The following is a 19,425-nucleotide window of genomic DNA, read 5'->3' on the forward strand; positions in this document are numbered from 1 at the left end:
GGGCCGAATACTTTCGCAAGGCACTGTACGTGGGTGATGGAGAGAAGATAATGGTGCCGTTTGAGGCCATGTGGCGGAAAGTGACGTGGGTGCTGAGGATCGTGTGTGCTAGTGGGCAGGTGTAGTTGATGTTTACATTATGTAGTCGTTTGTATGTGTATGTTTTGTATTGTTTATAAAAGATCAAATAAAAATACAATTAAAGAAATAAAAAATATTGTCCACATGATGTAACTGAGCCAAAGTCTCCCTCAACTTGAGGAAGTATGATGCATAATTCAGTTCTTATGGGTATTTTTACAAGGCTATGGAATGCTTCAATGGAATGCCACAAATGTTGATTTCATTTGCTATAAGTGCGTTCAACATAAACATATGCCCTCATCAACTTCCCTACTGTCAGCTTTCCTACACGCTGGCCAGGTAACACGTGACGTGCCGTCATGTCTCCTGAGGTTGTGGGTTATGGTCCAAACAGAGCATGGACATCACCAAAACAGTTACTCTAACACAGCTATCCTATTTCCCATTAAAAAAGCCTTTGGGTGACCAAAACATCACACATAATATATTTTCCCAATAAAATTCATAGAATTTGAGAAAATGTCCCTTTCTCTCATATCTAACTATCAGGAAGGCTAAAGGACAGGCCACAGCAACATACAATTATGTCATACATTACATCATTCTGTGCTCACTTGTGTATGTTTTCGTGCTTTTGTGTGCAGAGAAACTGTTGGGAGGGGAGTGGCTGTCAGTAACTCAGGGATAAATAGACAGGCAGAGCTCAGAGTTTGACAGAAGGCAGACCTGACAGGGTCACACAAAGGACCAAGCAGGAGTAGAGCCTCAGCATTTTTACCTTTTATTACAAATGGAGGAACACAAAGATGATCAATATTGTTTTCAAGACAGAAACTCTTCTTGCAGAAAGGCTTTGCTATCGATATCTATCTACATAACACTGTACATCTTTTTCTCATTGATTTCAGCAGTAACAGTATTTTTGAACATACTGGTGATCATCTCCATCTCTTACTTCAAGCAGCTCCAGACTCAAACCAACCTGCTCATCCTCTCTCTGGCTGTGTCAGATCTCCTGGTGGGACTGATTGTGATACCAGTAATGATTGTAGGAATAATTGAACCATGCTGGGGTTTTGGGGAATATTTCTGTGTGTTTCTTCTCTACATTAGTTGTTTATGTACTTCTTTATCTCTGGGCAGTTTGGTCTTGATATCTATTGACCGCTATGTTGCTGTGTGTGATCCCTTATTGTACCACTCTAAAATAACAATAGCAAGAATCATGTGTTGTATATCCATCACCTGGTGTTGTTGTATTATATACAATGCTGCTATTATAAAAGACATTGTAAATGTAAAGGTACCAAGTAGGTGCTTGAATGAATGTTTTACTGGTGAAGGATATATGTGGGGCAATATAATTGACTTCGTAATTACAATGGTTGTCCCGTGCTCTATTATTATAACACTTTATTTGAAAATCTTTGTGGTGGCCAGATCACAGGCCAGAAAGGTATTTTCAAAAGAGGCTGCCAGTGTGTCTGGTGTTAAAACTGTACAGGCAAATAAGTCTGAGAGAAAAGCAGCAAAAACTCTATCTATTGTTGTTTTCACCTATCTAAGTTGTTGGATTCCATTTCTATTTTCTTTTTTGTTTCTTTCGTTCTTAAGTGACAATTTATTATCATTCATCATCAGCTTTCTGCCACTTTCTAATTCCTTAATTAATCCAATAATTTATGCTTTATTTTATCCATGGTTCAAAGTGACGGCTAAACATATTTTATCTCTGAAGTTAAGGCGTTCATAGTACCTATATTTTTATTTCCCAGTTTGAAAAACATAGTTATGTTACACAATTGTTCTTTCATGTAACAACACACTGACAATACAGAGATGAATGTGGTGTTGATACAGAATGATTTGTCTAGATTGGACAGGAATGACTTGGAAAATGTATAAGAAGCCATCAGCTTGTTTTATAAAATACATTGTAGTCATTTTGGGTTGTACATTCCAAAAACCAATGTCTGCTGTTGTTCCATGTAATTTAATGATAAGTTGTATGTAAGTATTCTAAAAGTACATTTTAGGAACGAGTCATTATGTATGTTTAACATCCCCCTCTAGTGGCTCGATTGTTACACAACACCTTTAACACGTGAACTGAATTTTAAATGTTCAATACTGCATGATATCAAATAACGTCCAAGTCTATCTCAATGGCGTATGTAAGTAGTTGAGGGTAAAATGCAAGAATATGCAATTGTGTACCACTATAATGTTCAGTAATAAACCATTTGTTAGGCATTTACAGTTTGCTCACCATTTATTATTACGCACACATTTGCTAAATGTTACTCAACTGGGTATTATGACAAGTATAAATAACTACAAAATGCATTATTGATTCAACTCAACAGTGCAGGTTATGAACACTACCACTACTCTCACTACAAGGGGTCACACCGGAGCAGCTCTCTCAGAAGCTGTTTAGTGTGAATGAATGAATATAGTGATTGGGTAACACACTAAATAATTCATAATGGATAAGTATATAGTTTATTCATAACTTATGTATCATTACTCCTGCATCTGTTTTAGCAAGCTAGTTCATCACACATGTATAAACAACTTTCATAGTATTTAATAATGATTTATAAGGTCATTCATAAGATGTTTAATACATGTCCTTATAAACCATCTACTGATCATTAGTGAAGTTGTACTGCAGACCCTAATTTAAAGTGAGGACTATTCATACTTTCTTAAATCTTTATAAATGTTTTGAACAGTGACCAGTGTAATTTTTCACAAAAAGATGGACATGCTATTGGTTGATATTCCAGCAGTACCTGATGCTCCTTAAGGTTTCAAAATGACCTAGAACTTATCAATGGATAAACAATAAGCACACAACACAGAGGATGAAAAAGGAAATATATTGATTTTTTTAATTCAAAAACAGTCACATTGTTGTGGCAGTGTGCCGATGTAGTAAAGTGTTTTGGCTGAAAATGCTAACATTCGTGTTTGTCTGAAAATGCTAACATTCGTGTTTGTTGGCAGTGACAATCAAAACCAAAGTGTGGATTACAGTCACTCATGAGAGCAGTTCATAGACTGTTTACAGGGTAAGGGAACCAATACCTAAATACATCACTTACATGAACACTACTTTTAAAGGGTTACGGCCTTTAATACAAAATACTTGAAGTTGTCGAAATACTTCTTCAAATGGGGGGACTAGATACATAAGGTGTTTTCACTTCTAAACGGTAAAACGTATATGTATGAAAATACCCTCAAATAAAAGGTGACATTACATAATGTCACCTCATATGAAACATTAGATTTCATATCCAAAATGCTGGAGGAAAGAGCCAGGTTTAACAACAGTTTTACTGCAGAGTGTTACACCCATTGGACACACACTGGTTGAATCAACGTTGTTTATTTTTTAACCAACATGGAGTAGACATTGAATCGACGTCTGTACCCATTGGTGCAGTGGCCATAGGATGGCAGTATAATTCACAATCTGTGAATGAGAGGGATAACTTGACTCATTCTCTATGAAAGAGAATTATATCTGTTCTATAAAGTCAATTTCTATCTGAACTTTCTGTGTCTGTATCAAACTGAGAAGAGGCTATATGTCTTATATTAACATAAAGGTTCTATTATGGGTGATGAAAACAATATGCACAAAACATGTCAAATCAAACTTTCCTTCAATTATCTCCACCTACCACCCACACTCTTCAAGTTAACCCTAACAGTCCTGAGGCTCCAGCAAAAAAATGGTCTGCAGGACCATGGTTGGTGCCGTTCAGTCTCGCTCAGTGACAATCGGCACTCTCCGTGGAGGAAGTTGGCCAGGTAGCCCTGAGGAGAGATATTCAAGTTAGCTTAATGTTCAGCTCTATGTATAGTCCACCTCCTGATTGTTTGTGTCATGGTTGCTGCTTCAAGTTTCAGCAACACAAAGCTGTCATGGAAGTTACTTGAATCTGGCTTAATGTCAAGTCAATAACTCTGATAAAAAGCTTTGTCATGAGCAATGAAACATGTTGTTTTGTGGCCTACAGAGAGGCAAATATCAAAGGTTAGAGTGTGATGAAAATGAGCCCAAAGCAGACAGTGGCAACCCATGTGGTTACTGTGGCGTAGGCTAGTGTATAAGGTAAGTAGCCTACCTTAACTCCTAGATGCAAGCAGACGGGGTAAGTTATCTATTACGACGGAAACAAATGATGTAGAAAAACCTGAAAAACGGTGAATGTAGACTTGGGACAAAACATACTACCCTTCCCTGTGCCCACTAAAAACCCACACAACCCTCCCCCAAGCAAAAAAAGAAAACAATTACCCCCCCCCCCCCCCCCCGTGCCTGTCACTGGATGTGCTGAATGTGCGTATATTTTATATGTACTAGACAAAATTTGTTTCTGAATCTTATAGCAGGAAACATTTGAACTGTTGGGTCTAGAATGTGTGGTTGTGCCAGGCACACACAAACAAATTCCTGTAACTTTTATGAGATAATTATCACGTTAATAGAAAATAATGGTCACGTTAAAACAAGATTATTATCACCTTAATACGTGATACTGAAATTATCTATTATTAACTTCTTAAATGTTAATTCTCCAATTTAGGGGACTTTCATTTTAATTTATATTCTGTGTTTAATAGTTGCAGGATTGGAGAGTACAGTGAAAATCTCAGGCTCCGAGCTTGAACATGCAGGACTAAGTGAAATAAAATAATGAAAATGGTAATACAAAAACAACAACCGAAATTGAAATAACATTATCAATAATTGTCCGTTGGGGTGGAGGCAGAGTACAAACTGTTGAGGAGGTGGGGGGCATGACCATAGTGGGAGCAGCATGACCATAGAGTGTGTGTGGGGACTGAGTTAAGTAAAAACCACACAAAAATAAGATAAAAACATCTATAATTAACATATTAACAACTGCAACAGTGGTAAATGTCATTGGGGTTGGGGGCAGATTAAAAGTAATTTGGGGGGTGGGGAAAAATGACCATTAGGGAAGTAGCAGGGGGGAGGAGGAGCAGGTAGCTGACTAGCGGTGGCTATGGTCTGAGGGTCGAAACTATTGGACAGTCTTACAGTTTTTTCCATGATGCGGCTGTGTTGCGTTTGAGTGATTGAAGCAGGGAGAACAGGGCATGGCTTGGGTGGCTGAGGTTCCTGATGATCTTCTTGACCTCCCTGCGCCAACTGGTGTTGTAGGTGTCCTGTAGGGCAGGCAGTGTTCACCCAATGGTGCATTTGGCTGCACGTATCAACATCAGAAGTTCCTACTGACCATTTCCACGACAGCCTTGTTGATGAGGATGGGGACGTGTCCAGCCTGGTTCCTCCTGTTGTCCGGGTCCTTTGTTTTGTTTAACATTGAGGGAGAGATTTTTACATGGAACCAGTCTTTCAGAGTGCCTACCTCCTCCCTGTAGGCTGTCTCGTCTTTGTTGGTAATCATGGCTACTGCTGTTGTGTTGTCAGCAAACTGGATGACGGAGTTGGAGGTCACACAGTTGTGGGTATACAGGAAACACAGGAGGGGACTGAGGACTCAGCCTTGTGGGGCCCCCGTGTTGAGAATCAGGGTTGATGATGTAATTCTGCCTCCTTTCACCGTGAGCTTTGTAATGAGCTTATAGGGCACTATGGTATTGAAAGCTGTTTTATCAAGGCATATGGTACTATTCAGTATTAAATAATACATTCACAGGTGAGACAGCAATGAATAAGAGGAGTGCACCAGAAAATCAGTTGGATTTTCTCTGACCACTAAATATATAAAATGTTATTACAGTATTAAGGCAGCTGAAATGTTATACATCTTATTGATTGTGAGTATATGTAGATTATCAACGGAAAAACTCATCACTATTTTTCATTAATAGTTTGTTCATAGCATATGAAATTTGAAACTGAAATCTACGATCTACTATTTGTCATCCTATTTACAATAGCAGTGCAAACTAGTGCAAAAAGTGCATACGAAGCATTGATAAGCAACAAATCTGAGCTTTATAACATAAGGCATTACTAGGTACTGTTCATGGCTCACTCATGAAGACATGTTTTATATGGCCATCCACTTTATATTAACATTAAATTATCTTCTAAATACTTGATGTACAGTATAATATCCTCTAGATACCTTGTCAGAGGATGCAAAAAATATCTTTAGAGAAACCTTCAGCAAACCCACCTGACCCACTTGGAGGGAGTGATTGAGCACCTCTGGAGCCATGGATTGAAACTACAACCCCTAAAGTGTCACCTGTTCTAGAGGCAGGTCACTTACCTTGGGCATGTGGTGGGCACCCAGGGGTTCACACCAGACCCTGGAAAGGTCAAAGCAGAACATTCATGGATACGCTTAACACAGTGAGTCAGTTCAAATCATTCTGGTGCTTTGTGGAGTATTATAGGTGACTTATCAGATGTTCTACATGATTGCCTTACCTCTCAATAATCTTTTGTAGGACCAGGGTTCCACCTCATGAAAAACCAGTGTCCCAGTACAGTGGTCTTCAGCCCTTCCTTTGTGTTCCGGGTCAATTTGAAGGGATTGAACTGGAACATAAGGGAAGGGCTAAAATAGTGACATCCGTGATGTTCTGGGTCAGTTTGACCCAGCAAGTTGACCTTGACCTTGGTCTATGTAATTATTGAACGCTTTTGTCCTTGAAACAAGCTGCTTCATGCACAAGAATGTGTCAACCATGCTGATCACATTGATATCATGATGTCCCTATGATGCTCAGACACTGAGGAACAGTGATCTGAAGTCAATTTGACCTTGACCTTTGTGCAAGTAACAAGTTGTATTCTGTGCAGTAAAGATCCAAGCTGATCACAAGGATTTATGTATGTTTTCCCTGTGATGTTCAGAGGCCGAAGGACATTGATCTGACATTTGGCCATAAAAAATAAAATAATTTATTGATTTATGACTTTGGACGACTTCAAAAAGAAAGGAGGACCAAGGCCAAAATTCACCAAGCTTATTGTGGGAAGCTTGTGGAAGGCTACCCAAAACGTTTGACCAGAGTTAAACAATTTAAAGGCAATGCTACCAAATACTAATTGAGTGCATGTAAACTTCTGATCCACTGAGAATGTGATGAAAGAAATAAAAGCTGAAATAAATGATTTTCTCTACTATTATTCTGACATTTCACACTCTTAAAATAAAGTGGTGATCCTAACTGACCCAAGACGGCATTTTTACCAGGATTAAATGTCAGGAATTGTGAGAAACGGAGTTTAAATGGATTTGTCGTATGTTAACTTCCGACTTCAACTGTATGTTTTCCCTGTGATATTTAGAGGCAGAGGGACAGTGATCTGACATTAGGCCATAAAAGTCTTTAAAAATATATAAAATGTCATAAATTGTCATCATTTGATTGATTTGTGACTTTGGAACAGTCATCAAAAAGAAAGGACTAAGGCATCTTCATATAATTCATTAAAATGCCTTTATTTGTATGGCATGTTCAATGGAAACAAAGTTTAAAAACTCTGCCGCGTTTTGGCTTCATGGCCTTCGTCAGGGAGTACAAAGAAATGTCCTGTTTTAAGCAGCTTTTTCCAATCAGCCCTGATTTGAAGAGAGTGGTTACAGCATTCATTGGACAACACCTAGTAAGCAATACTATACACAATAAAAAGTTAAATACTGTAGATATGTTATCAAAAGCATCAGAACCCCCTAGAAATGAAGTTCCAACCTTTTTCACAGTACCCTAAAACACAGCAAACATGGACAACAACAGTCTGAACATAGCTGAGGGCAATAGAGCAAACATTTCCACTAGACATTTTTGCTCTATTTGGAACAGTCTTAAAAAATGTTGCTCTAAATTTGTAACAGTTGGGTCTATCAGGGGAAAAGGCATATAAAAGTGGACCTTCTCAGCGACTGTAAAGTTAATTTTGGGAGGTTAAAATTATATATTTATGATATTGATTTACATATCTCTCCACCTCTGGCTCTACAGAGATGCAAGCTTCCGAGGGCTATGGGCTGTGTTGTCTCAAGTGCAGGAGGGCCTGGAAAGGGTCATCACCTATGGCAACCTGAGCTTGATACCGACCGAGCGATATTACCAAAACGACAGCTACTACAAGCTGTAACTGCTGAGACTGAAATGGGAGGTAACAGAGTTTAAGTTTAAACCTTACCTGTGGGGATCCAATTTCACTGTTTACACTGACAACAACCCGCTTGTCAATTGGTGTACAGCCAACCTCAGGGTAGTCGAGCAGCTCTGGGCCACACAGTTGGCAAACTACCAGTTCAAAATCTAGCACCATCCAGAAGCCCACAACATCAACACCAATGTCCTCTCTACGCTTCCAGAGAAAGGAGGCAAAGAGATGCCCCAGACCCAGTTCGTTTGAGGGGCCCCCCCAAACACATGGCCCTGGAGTGTTTGGCAACAGACCGATGAGACCCTTCAAAATGTCTGAGCACTGTTAGACCAGGGCTAGCCTTTGGACAACCCAGCATTGCAAGCAGCACCCCAGCTCATCAAAACCTTACTGCAGGAGTGGAACCTGCTCAAAAAAAAGAGGGGGGGGGATAGTCAGGCAAGTGCCAGATGAACAGACAGGGGAGCATCCCATCAAGATTGTTGTCCTTCAGGAGGAAATGTCGAAATGTATGGAAACAGTACCACGAAGCAAAGTCAATCAATTTTATGTATAAAGCCCTTTTTACATCAGCAGATGTAAAAGTGCTTTCACAGAAATCCAGTTTAAAACCCCAAACAGCAACCAATGCAGATGTAGAAGCCTGTGGATAGGAAACCTCCCTAGAAAGACAGGAACCTAGGGAGAAACCTACATAGGAAGCAGGATCTGAGGGTTGGCCAGTCCTCTTCTGGCTGTGCCAGGTGGAGATCATAAGAATACATGGCCATTAAAGCCAGATTTTTCTTCAAGATGTTCAAATGTTCATAGGTGAACAGCTGGGTCAAATAATAATCACAGTGGTTGTAGAGTGTGCAACATGTCAGCACCTCAGGAGTAAATGTCAGTTGGCTTTTCATAGCCAAGCATTCAGAGGTCGAGACAGCAGGTGCGATAGAGAAGGGAGGGAGAGAGAGAGTGAGAGTGTGTGTGTGTGTGAGAGAGAGAGAGAGAGAGAGAGAATACTTAAATTCACACAAGAAACAACATAATTATAACAGACTGCCCCTAGCCCCTCGGCACATACACTATTGCAGCATAGATACCCCTGGATAGAGCCAACCAGGCAGGATATTACCATACCCACTTTGCCAAAGCACATCCCCCACACCACTAGAGGGATATCAACAGACCACCAACTTACTACCCTGAGATAAGTCTGAGTTTAGCCCATGAAGATCTCCTTCACCGCAAGACCAGACAGGAAGATCACCTCAGTGGTCAGCCCACTCAAGTCGAGTATTGCGCAAAAAAAGCCTGGCATGGTGTGACGGACCCATCCTTATGCTGGCATGGAAGAGCGCTAGTAAGCCAGTGACACAGCCCCCTTAACAGGGTCAGAGGCAGGGAATCCCAGTGGATAGAGGGGTGCCGGCCAGGCAGAAAAAACAAGGGTGGTTTGTCATTCCAGTTCCTTGCTCTTCACCTTCGCAACCCTGGTCCAGACAACACTCAATCATAGGGCATACTGAAGAGATAAGTCTTTAGTAAAGATCGAGTCTGCATCGCTCACATGGATAGGCAGACCATTCCATAAAAATGCTCTTTTGGAGAAATTCGGTAGAGGGCGGTGCAGTTGCCGTACCAGGCTGTGATACAGCCCGACAGGATGCTCTCGGTGGTGCATCTGTAAAAGTTTGTCAGGGTTTTTGGTGACAACCCAAATTTCTTCAGCATCCTGAGGTTGAAGAGGCGCTGCTGCGCCTTCTTCACCACGCTGTCTGTGTGGTTGGACCATTTCAGTTTGTCCGTGATTTGTACGCCGAGGAACAAAACTTTCCACCCTCTCCACTACTGTCCCGTCGATGTGGATGGGGGCTGCTCCTTCTGTTGTTTTCTGAAGTCCACGATCATCTCTTTTGTTTTGTTGACATTGAGTGTGACGTTATTTACCCGACACCATACTCTGAGGGCCCTAACCTCCTCCCTGTAGGCTGTCTCGTTGTTGTTGGTAAACAAGCCTACCACTGTAGTGTCGTCTGAAAACTTGATGAATGAGTTGGAGGTGTGCATGGCCACGCAGTCATGGGTGAACAGGGAGTACAGGAGAGGGCTGAGAACACACCCTTGTGGGGCCCCAGTGTTGAGGATCAGGGAGTGGAGATGTTGTTACCTACCCTCACCACCTGGGGGCGGCCCGTCAGGTAATCCAGGACCCAGTTGCACAGGGCGGGGTCGAGGCCCAGGGTCTCGAGCTTAGTAACAAGTTCAGAGGGTACTATGGTGTTATATGCTGAGCTGTAGTCGATGAACAGGATTCTTACATAGGTATTCCTCTTGTCCAGATGGGTTAGGGCAGTGTGATTGCGTCGTCTGTGGACCTATTGGGGCGGTAAGTAAATTGGAGTGGGTCTAGGGTGTCAGGTAGGGTGGAGGAGATATGATCCTTGACTAGTCTCTCAAAGAACTTCATGATGATGGAAGTGAGCGCTACGGGCAATAGTCCTTTAACTAATTTACCTTGGCTTTCTTAGGAACAGGAACAATGGTGGGCCTCTTGAAGCATGTGGGAACAGCAGACTGGGATTGGGATTGATTGAATATGTCCGTAAACACACCAGCCAGCTGGTCTGCGCATGCTCTGAGGACGCGGCTAGGGATTCCGTCTGGGCCGGCAACCTTGCGAGGGTTAACACGTTTAAATGTTTTACTCACATTGGCTGCAGTGAAGGAGAGCTCGCAGGGTTTGGTAGCGGGCCGTGTCAGTGGCACTGTATTGTCCTTAAAGTGAGCAAAGAAGTTGTTTAGTTTATCTGGGAGCAAGACATCGGGATTCGCGACTGGGATGGTTTTCTTTTTGTAGTTTGTGATTGACTGTAGACCCTGCCACATACCTCTTGTGTCTGAGCCGTTGAATTTCCATTCGACTTTGTCTCTATACTGATACTTAGCTTGTTTGATTGCCTTGCGGAGGGAATAGATGCACTGTTTGTATTCGGTCAAGTTTCCCTGATTAAAAGCAGTGGTTCGCACTTTCAGTTTTACGCGAATGCTGCCATCCATCCACAGTTTCTGTTTGGGGAAGGTTTTAACAGTTGCTGTGGGTACAACATTGCTGATGCACTTGTTAATAAACTCAGAACATCTGGCCCCTCTGTTTTCTGTATCTTAGCTGTCTAAGCTGATCATGGAGTGGATAGAGGGTCCTCTTGGCAGAAATCCAGTTTTAGCAAGGGCAGCACCAGTGAGGGCTTTCACCATTTTTTTAAGTCTTGTCGCTAATTGGATAAAAAGCTAGCAATAGACACCCTAAAGACCAAACATCTAAAGCATAAGCTACAGACCAGCCAAAAAGCTTGTAAGAGTTGTACTTAAGCTTCCCCCTCATACTGATTTTTATTTTTTGTTTTTTATTTCACCTTTATTTAACCAGGTAGGCTAGTTGAGAACAAGTTCTCATTTGCAACTGCGATCTAGCCAATAGCAAAGCAGTTCAACACCTCCAACAATACAGAGTTAAACACGGCATTAACAAACTTACAATCAATAATACAGTAGAAAAATCTATATACAGCATGTGCAAATGAAGTAGGATAAGAACAGTATATAGTGTCTCACATGTAATGAAAGGCTAGAATCTTGCTAATCCAACTGCATTGTCAGATTTAAAAAAGGATTTACTGCGAAAGAATATGATGCGATTATCTGAGCATAGAGCCCCATAAAAAAAACTATTTTAACCAGCACAGGCCTAACATAATCACAAACTGCATTAAAATAAATTGTTTACCTTTGACGATCTTCGTCTGTTTGCAATTCCAATGCTCATTGTTACACAATGAATGATCTTTTGTTTGATCAAATCCGTTTTTTATAGCCTAACACGAAAAATTTTGTGAACCGCTTGTGTCGTGAATTCCGTCTCATTCCATTTTCGACGACACATTCCAGGTAAATAACCCACACAGAACGTGACTTTTCCAGTCATGTTTGGTTTCACTGCAATCAACTGGTTTGTTTGTAACACAATCAAACCTGATGGGCCATTTCGCGGGACGTATTGACTGAAAGAAACCGATTTGAATACAACAAGTCATGACCTCATTGTGCACCAATGATTTGCCCGCTGTTTCGTTGATTGACTGTCTTTTACCCCAATGACCACTGATCGTCTTGAAATCAAGCTGGGTAGAAAGCCAATGAGCGGAGCTAAACGGCAATACGCCATGTTTGTGTGTTGCAAGACCAACCCATGCAATAAGCTCCAGCGTAAATTGAGTCATTCGCTATTGATGTTTCATACCGGAAGGAGAAACAAATATTATGCACTGCATTGTTTGCTGAACGCGCAGATTCAGCTGTTTATATATCAATCATTATGGCGACTAAGTCAGGGAAAGCTAAATCTAAGTCTAGATATACAGATGTACACACAATTTTAGAATAAATTGATTGGGAAGGTGAGACAGAGATTGTTGTACGACGATTCATTTAGCGATTGTGGAGGAATATGTTTTGAACGGGAGAGGACATCGTTTTGGACTGGTAAGTTCTTATCATGCTAATGCCCTTGTTTGAAATTAATAATATAAAATATTATTTGTGATTTTTATTTTAGAAGCAATATATAAACATGTCATGTCATGAAATGTGAGATGCGTGTGTCTTCCGCACCAACCCACATGCAACAGCCTATTTGAGGCTGTTGAGGAGAGTGCAGGACCACATCAATGGCCAAAGTGAAATGGAGACAGTAGATACTGCTGGTCTGTTGTAATATAATAAAGACAGTAGATCTAGTTGGTCTGTCATAATATAATAGAGACAGTAGATCTAGCTGAAATGTCATAATATAAAAGAGACAGTAGATCTAGCAGATAATAATAATATAATAATATATTCAACCTAATATATTCAACCGTCAACCTTCAACTCTCTATATATATCTGTTTATTATACCTGTTGATACAGGGCTCATATGTGAAACTATTCTAACTGAACATTTTCTTTCACAGAAACACTGACTCCGAAAGGGAGTCTTATCCGGTGTCCTGTGTGATTTTAAGCATGCTCTCTCTAAATCTCTCTTTCTCTCTCTCGGAGGACCTGAGCCCTAGGACCATGTGTCAGGACTACCTGGCATGATGACTCCTTGCTGTCCCCAGTTCACCTGTCCTTGCCGCTGTTCCAGTTTCAACTGTTCTGCCTGCTGCTATGAAACCCTAAACTGTTCATTTTTACTCTTGAGATGCTGTCCTGTTGCACCCTCTACAACCACTGTGATCTCCACCCGGCACAGCCAGAAGAGGACTGGCCACCCCTCATAGCCCGGTTCCTCTCTATGTTTCTTCCTAGGTTTTTGCCTTTCTAGGGAGTTTTTCCTAGCCACCGTGCTTCTACACCTGCATTGCTTGCTGTTTGCGGTTTTAGGCTGGGGCTATATAAATATATTTGATTTGATAGAGGACTAAGGGTCTTCCAAATATTGAAAGTGTGTAAATAGTTACCCATGATATTTTGTAAATGTATATATATTATTTTTTTCATATATTTTTTTAATCAATTATTATTATTTTTTCCATTTTTTTTCATTTTTTTTCTCAATTCTTTAGGGGGAGGTGTGTTAGAATACCATTTTGGTATTTTGTATATAGTTATTTGTTTCAAAATGTATACCTTCACCAATTTGGCCACTTGGGTACATTTGGGCTACTTGTGTGGGACACCTGGGTGACTTCATGATAAATGCAATGTAGCACACAAATTTTGGAAGTTATCATTCTGAAACTTTGCACAAGTACTGTTGCCCTCTTATATTTTTCACTGATATTGTCCCCATCATCCTATCTGAATGTTTGTTTCATCTTGTTCATTTTAAAGATGATGATACAAAAATAAAAATGGTCATTGTTTTATCTAAACCAGATCTATTGTTTTATATTCTCCTACATTCAATTCACATTCACAAACTTCAGCGTGTTTTCTTTAAAATGGTACCAAGAATATGCATATCCTTGGTTCTGTGCCTGAGCTACAGGCTGTTAGATTTGGGTATGTATTCATGCGGGAATTGCACAAAGTAGGGGGGAGCTGTAAGAGGTTTTAACAGAGTGTCCAAAGAAGGACCAGAGGTATACAGAATGGTGTCGTCTGCATAGAAGTGGAACAAAGAATCGCCAGCAGCAAGAGTGACATCATTGATGTATACAGAGAAGAGAGTCGGCCTGAGGTCCGAACAACAGGCCCTCCGATTGTACATACTGAACTCTATTAGAGAAGTAGTTGGTGCACCAGGCGAGGCAATCATTTGAGAAACTAAGGCTGTTGAGTCTGCCAATAAGAATGTTGTGATGGACAGAGTCGAAAGCCTTAGCCAGGTTGATGACTACGGCTGCACAGTACTGTCTCTTATCGATGGTGTTTATGATATTGTTTAGGACCTTGAACTTGGCTGAGGTACAGTGGGATTCGAAATGGTCGGTAATCTGTTTGTAAACTTGCCGTTTGAAGACCTTAGAAAGGCAGAGTAGAATAGATATAGGTACGTATCAGTTTGGGTCTAGAGTGTCTCCCCCTTTGAAGAGGGGGATGACTGCGGCAGCTTTCCAATCTTTGGAGTTCTCAGACGATACGAACAAGAGGTTGAACAGGCTAGTAATAGGGGTTGCAACAATTTCAATGGATAATCTTAGAAAGAGAGGGTCCAGATTTTTTAGCCCGGCTGATTTGTAGTGGTCCAGATTTTGCAGCTCTTTCAGAACATCAGCTAGCTGGATTTGGGTGAAAGAGAAATGGGGGAGGCTTGGGAAAGTGTCTGTGGAGGGTGCAGGGCTGTTGACCTGGGTAGGGGTAGCCAGGTGGAAAGCATGGCCAGCCGTAGAAAAATGCTTATTGAAATTCTCAATTATCATGGATTTATCGGTGGTGACAGTGTTTCCTAGCCTCAGTGCAGTGGGCAGCTGGGAGGAGAGGCTCTTATTCTCCATGGACTTTACAGTGTTCCAGAACTTTTTGGAGTTTGTGCTACAGGATGCAAAATTCTGTTTGAAAAAGCTAGCCTTAGCTTTCCTAACTGCCTGTGCATATTTGTTCCTAACTTCCCTGAAAAGTTGCATCTCACGGGGGCTGTTTGATGCTAATGCAGATCGCCAAAGGATGTTTTTGTGCTGTTCAAGGGCAGTCAGGTCTGGAGAGAACCAAGGGCTATATCTGTTCCTTGTTCTACATTTTTTGAAGGGGCGAGGAAGATGGCGAGGAAAGGCACTTTTAAAGAATAACCAGGCATCCTCTACTGACGGGATGAGGTCAATATCCTTCCAGGACACCCGGGAAGGCCTGCTTAGTCACCCGGGAAGGCCTGATAAGAAAGGCCTCGCTCGCTGAAGTATTTTAGGGAGCGTTTGACAGTGATGAGGGGTGGTCGTTTGACCGCAGACCCATTACGGATGCAGGCAATGGTCACTGAGATCTTGGGTGAAAACAGCAGAGGTATATTTGGAGGGCAAGTTGGTTAGGATGATATCTATGAGGGTGCCTGTGTTTTTGGATTTGGGGTTGTAACTGGTAGGTTCATTGATAATTTGTGTGAGATTGAGGTCATCAAGCTTAGATTGTTGGATGGCCGGGGTGTTAAGCATGTCACATTTTAGGTCACCAAGCAGAACGAGCTCTGAGGATAGATGGGGTGGGGCAATCAATTGACATATGGTGTCCATGGCACAGCTGGGGGCAGAGGGTGGTCTGTAGCAAGCGGCAACGGTGAGCGACTTGTTTCTGGAAAGATACATTTTTAAAAGTAGCAGCTCGAATTGTTTGGGTACAGACCTGGATAGTAAGACAGAACTCTGCAGGCTATCTTTGCAGTAGATTGCAACACCGCCCACTTTGGCAGTTCTATCTTGTCTGAAAATGCTATAGTTTGGGATGGAAATTTCTGGGTTTTTGGTAGTTTTCCTAAGCCAGGATTCAGACACGGCTAAGACATCCGTGTTGGCAGAGTGTGCTAAAGCAGTGAATAAAGCAATCGTAAGGAGTAGGCTTCTAATGTTAACATGCATGAAACCAAGGCTTTTACGGTTACAGAAGTCAACAAATGAGAGCACATGGGGAGTAGAAGTGGAGCTAGGCACTGCAGGTCCTGGATTAACCTCTACATCACCAGAGGAATAGATGAGAAGTAGAATAAGGTTACGGCTAAAGAGCTATTAGAACTGGACGACTAGCAACAGAGAGTAAAAGGAGCTATAGCATAGATTCAAGGCATAATGTACAGACTAAGGTATGGTAGGAAGAGAGTGCGCTGGGTAATGAGTAATGATGAGAGAGATATAGTCTCTGGAGACGTTTAACCAGGTGATGTCATCGCATATTTGGGAGGTTGAACAACATTGTTGGTTAAGGCATATTGAGCAGGGCTAGAGGCTCAACAGTGAAATAAGACTGTAATCACTAACCAGAACAGTAATGGATGAGGCATATTGATATTAGGGAGAGGCATGCGTAGCCAAGCGATCGTATGGGTCCAGTGAGTGGTTGGGCTGGCTGGGGACACGACGATTCAGACAGTTAGCAGGCCGGGGCTAGCAAGCTAGCAGTTAGCAGGCCGGGGCTAGCAAGCTAGCAGAAGGGTCTTAGAGGGACGTCACGATGGTGATGTCGATAGACCAGTCGTGGATTAGTAAGGTTCCAAGTAGCAGAGGGGTCCAAGTCCAATTGGCAAAATGGGTATAGTGGTCCAAGAAACTGGCCGATGGATCAGGCGTGTTGCAGACGAGTATTTTGAAGTTGAGGTTTAGGAAAAATAATTTTTTAAAGTATGCAAATTAAAATATATAAATATATATACATGGGACACGACAGGAAGACTACACCATCTTGGATATTTGTGATATGGAAGTCAAGCATTTTAAGCAGCTATCTGTTTAGAAAAGAGTAGTATTAACTTAACTTGGTCTGGTCCATATAATTATCAAATGCATTCCCCTGGTACCTATCCAACTATTTTTATTTTGTAAGAGATATCCACCATCATAATACCAGTCAGAGACTTTAATATTCACTCTTTTATATATAGGAGTGTATCTGGTAAGAACACATTTATATATTTACCGTCGCTGTTGATTGGAACAATCTACCTTTTTTTGTCTTTATCAATGTAATGTGTCTGTATCTATGTCATTCGGAGAGTATTCAGACCCCTTCCCCTTTTCCACATTTTGTTATGTTACAGCCTTATACAAACATTTATTAAATACATTTTATCTACACACAATCTACATACAATACCCCATAATGACAAAACAAAAAACGTTTTTTAAATAACAGAAATAACCTTATTTACATAAGAATTCAGATCATTTGCTATGCGACTCGAAGTTGTGCTTAGGTGCATCCTGTTTATTGGTCATCCTTGAGATGTTTCTTCTTCAACTTGATTGGAGTCCACCAAACTTAGAAGAAACCATCTTTGGGTGGCAGGTAGCCTAGTGGTTAGAGCATTGGGTCTGTAACTGAACGGTTTGCTTAATCGAATCCCCGAGCTGACAAGGTAAACATCTGACCGTGAACAAGGCAGTTAACCCACTGTTCCTAGGATGTCATTGTAAATAAGAATTTGTTCTTAACTGACTTGCCTAGTAAAATACATCAAATCTGTCTGAATAATACCAAAGCGTTTTCATTACAGGAAACTCCCTGAATACAGAGTATTCAGAAAATATTCATACCACTTCACTTATTCCACATTGTATTGTGTTACAGCCTGAATTCAAAATGTAGCAAATATTTGATAAATTTTTCTCATCCATTTACACACAACACCCCATAATGACAAACATATTTTTAGACATTTTTGTAAATATATTGCAAATTAAATTAAATCCAGAAATATCTCATATACATAAGGGTCCAATTTTAAATTACATGGAGCTTATAAAGGATTCATAAAGCCTTTTTAAACACTGCATAAATCTGTCACAAATCATCTATAGAGTATGTCATCTTCTATAAAGGGTTCAAGAATGTGACTTAACTGTGTGACATAGGCATTAATGTCAAATGTGATAAAACTCACTAGGCCAAATATGACATAAACCTGTGCTTTATAAAGGGTGGCATAAGTAATGCTTAATAAAGGATTTATGAATCATATTAAATTGAGGCATCACAAAGCATTTATAACCTTGTCATGCATCTTGGTAGAACATTGCAATGCCAGATAGTGGGTTTGGTTGCCGGTACTACCCATACGTAAAAATGTTTGCACGCATGACTGTAAGATGTTTTGGATAAAGGCATCTGCTAAATTTAATATATTATATTACTCTAAAACATTTATAGGATGGCCCAACTGCTTTCCCTCTTGGTTACATAGACAATATTATAACTTACATAAACAAGACCTCAACCTTTCTGACCTCAAATAGAAAAACAACTAAATTGGATTTTCTATGTTCCTTTTCTGAGGGATTTACCATCACTAAATGGACAGGCTGAAATCAACACCAACGAGCGGTGGAGAGGAAACACTATCACAGCTCGGCCATCCCGAGTTCAACGAGCCAGTCAATTGGGCATTTCTGCAGTATATTAGAGTATGTCCAATGCATCATGGTAAATGCACATTGAAATACATTCCAAATGGACAATGTTCAAGTGTACACTTCCAATGTATTTAATGAGGGATTTAACATCACCAAATGGTCAGGCTGAAATCAACCCCAATGAGCGATTGGACAGTGTCTTCTGCAAGTTGACTGTGTTCATTGCCAAAGTATATCCATAAGGACTTCCCACTACGAAATGGACATACTGAATCAACATCAAAGAGAAATTCTTACTTCCAATGACTTCCTATGATCAAACACGACAAATAGACCTTCTAGTTGATTCAGGGCTTGACATAGGCTTTGACATGATTCAGGGCTTTGACATGATTCAGGGCATGATATATATAATTTGGTCAGTATAAATGCCATTTGGACATTTCGTATGCCATTTGGACATGGTTCATTGACTTTCGGGTTCGGAAGCCAACTTCCTATGATCACATATGTCAAATGGACAAAACATGAACCTTACGGACAAACTCAATAAAATAACACAAATGTATGTACATACTGTTACTACATATGTATAATTGACAAAAACATTGAAAACATTTCGAAAAACTGTCCAAAAACTCGCTTTTTATGAGGTTTTAAAATTTCACCCTTGGGACC

The 19,425-nt window shown here is 40.7% G+C and overlaps 1 protein-coding gene across 1 annotated transcript; it reads left to right on the top strand.

The window, feature by feature from the left end:
- The first annotated feature begins 874 nt into the window (after nt 1-874).
- Nucleotides 875-2,074, top strand: LOC135547012 (trace amine-associated receptor 13c-like). The gene has a single exon (XM_064975577.1). It carries the CDS (start codon nt 875-877, stop codon nt 1,835-1,837), a length of 963 nt encoding a protein of 320 aa, XP_064831649.1. The 3' UTR covers nt 1,838-2,074.
- Nucleotides 2,075-19,425: the final 17,351 nt, after the last annotated feature.

Source organism: Oncorhynchus masou, chromosome 10, assembly GCF_036934945.1.
Source record: "Oncorhynchus masou masou isolate Uvic2021 chromosome 10, UVic_Omas_1.1, whole genome shotgun sequence".
NCBI lineage: Eukaryota > Metazoa > Chordata > Actinopteri > Salmoniformes > Salmonidae > Oncorhynchus > Oncorhynchus masou.

Bases quoted from the DNA above. Each gene is read 5' to 3' on its own strand.
- LOC135547012 (XM_064975577.1), top strand. From the start codon at position 875: ATGGAGGAACACAAAGATGATCAATATTGTTTTCAAGACAGAAACTCT.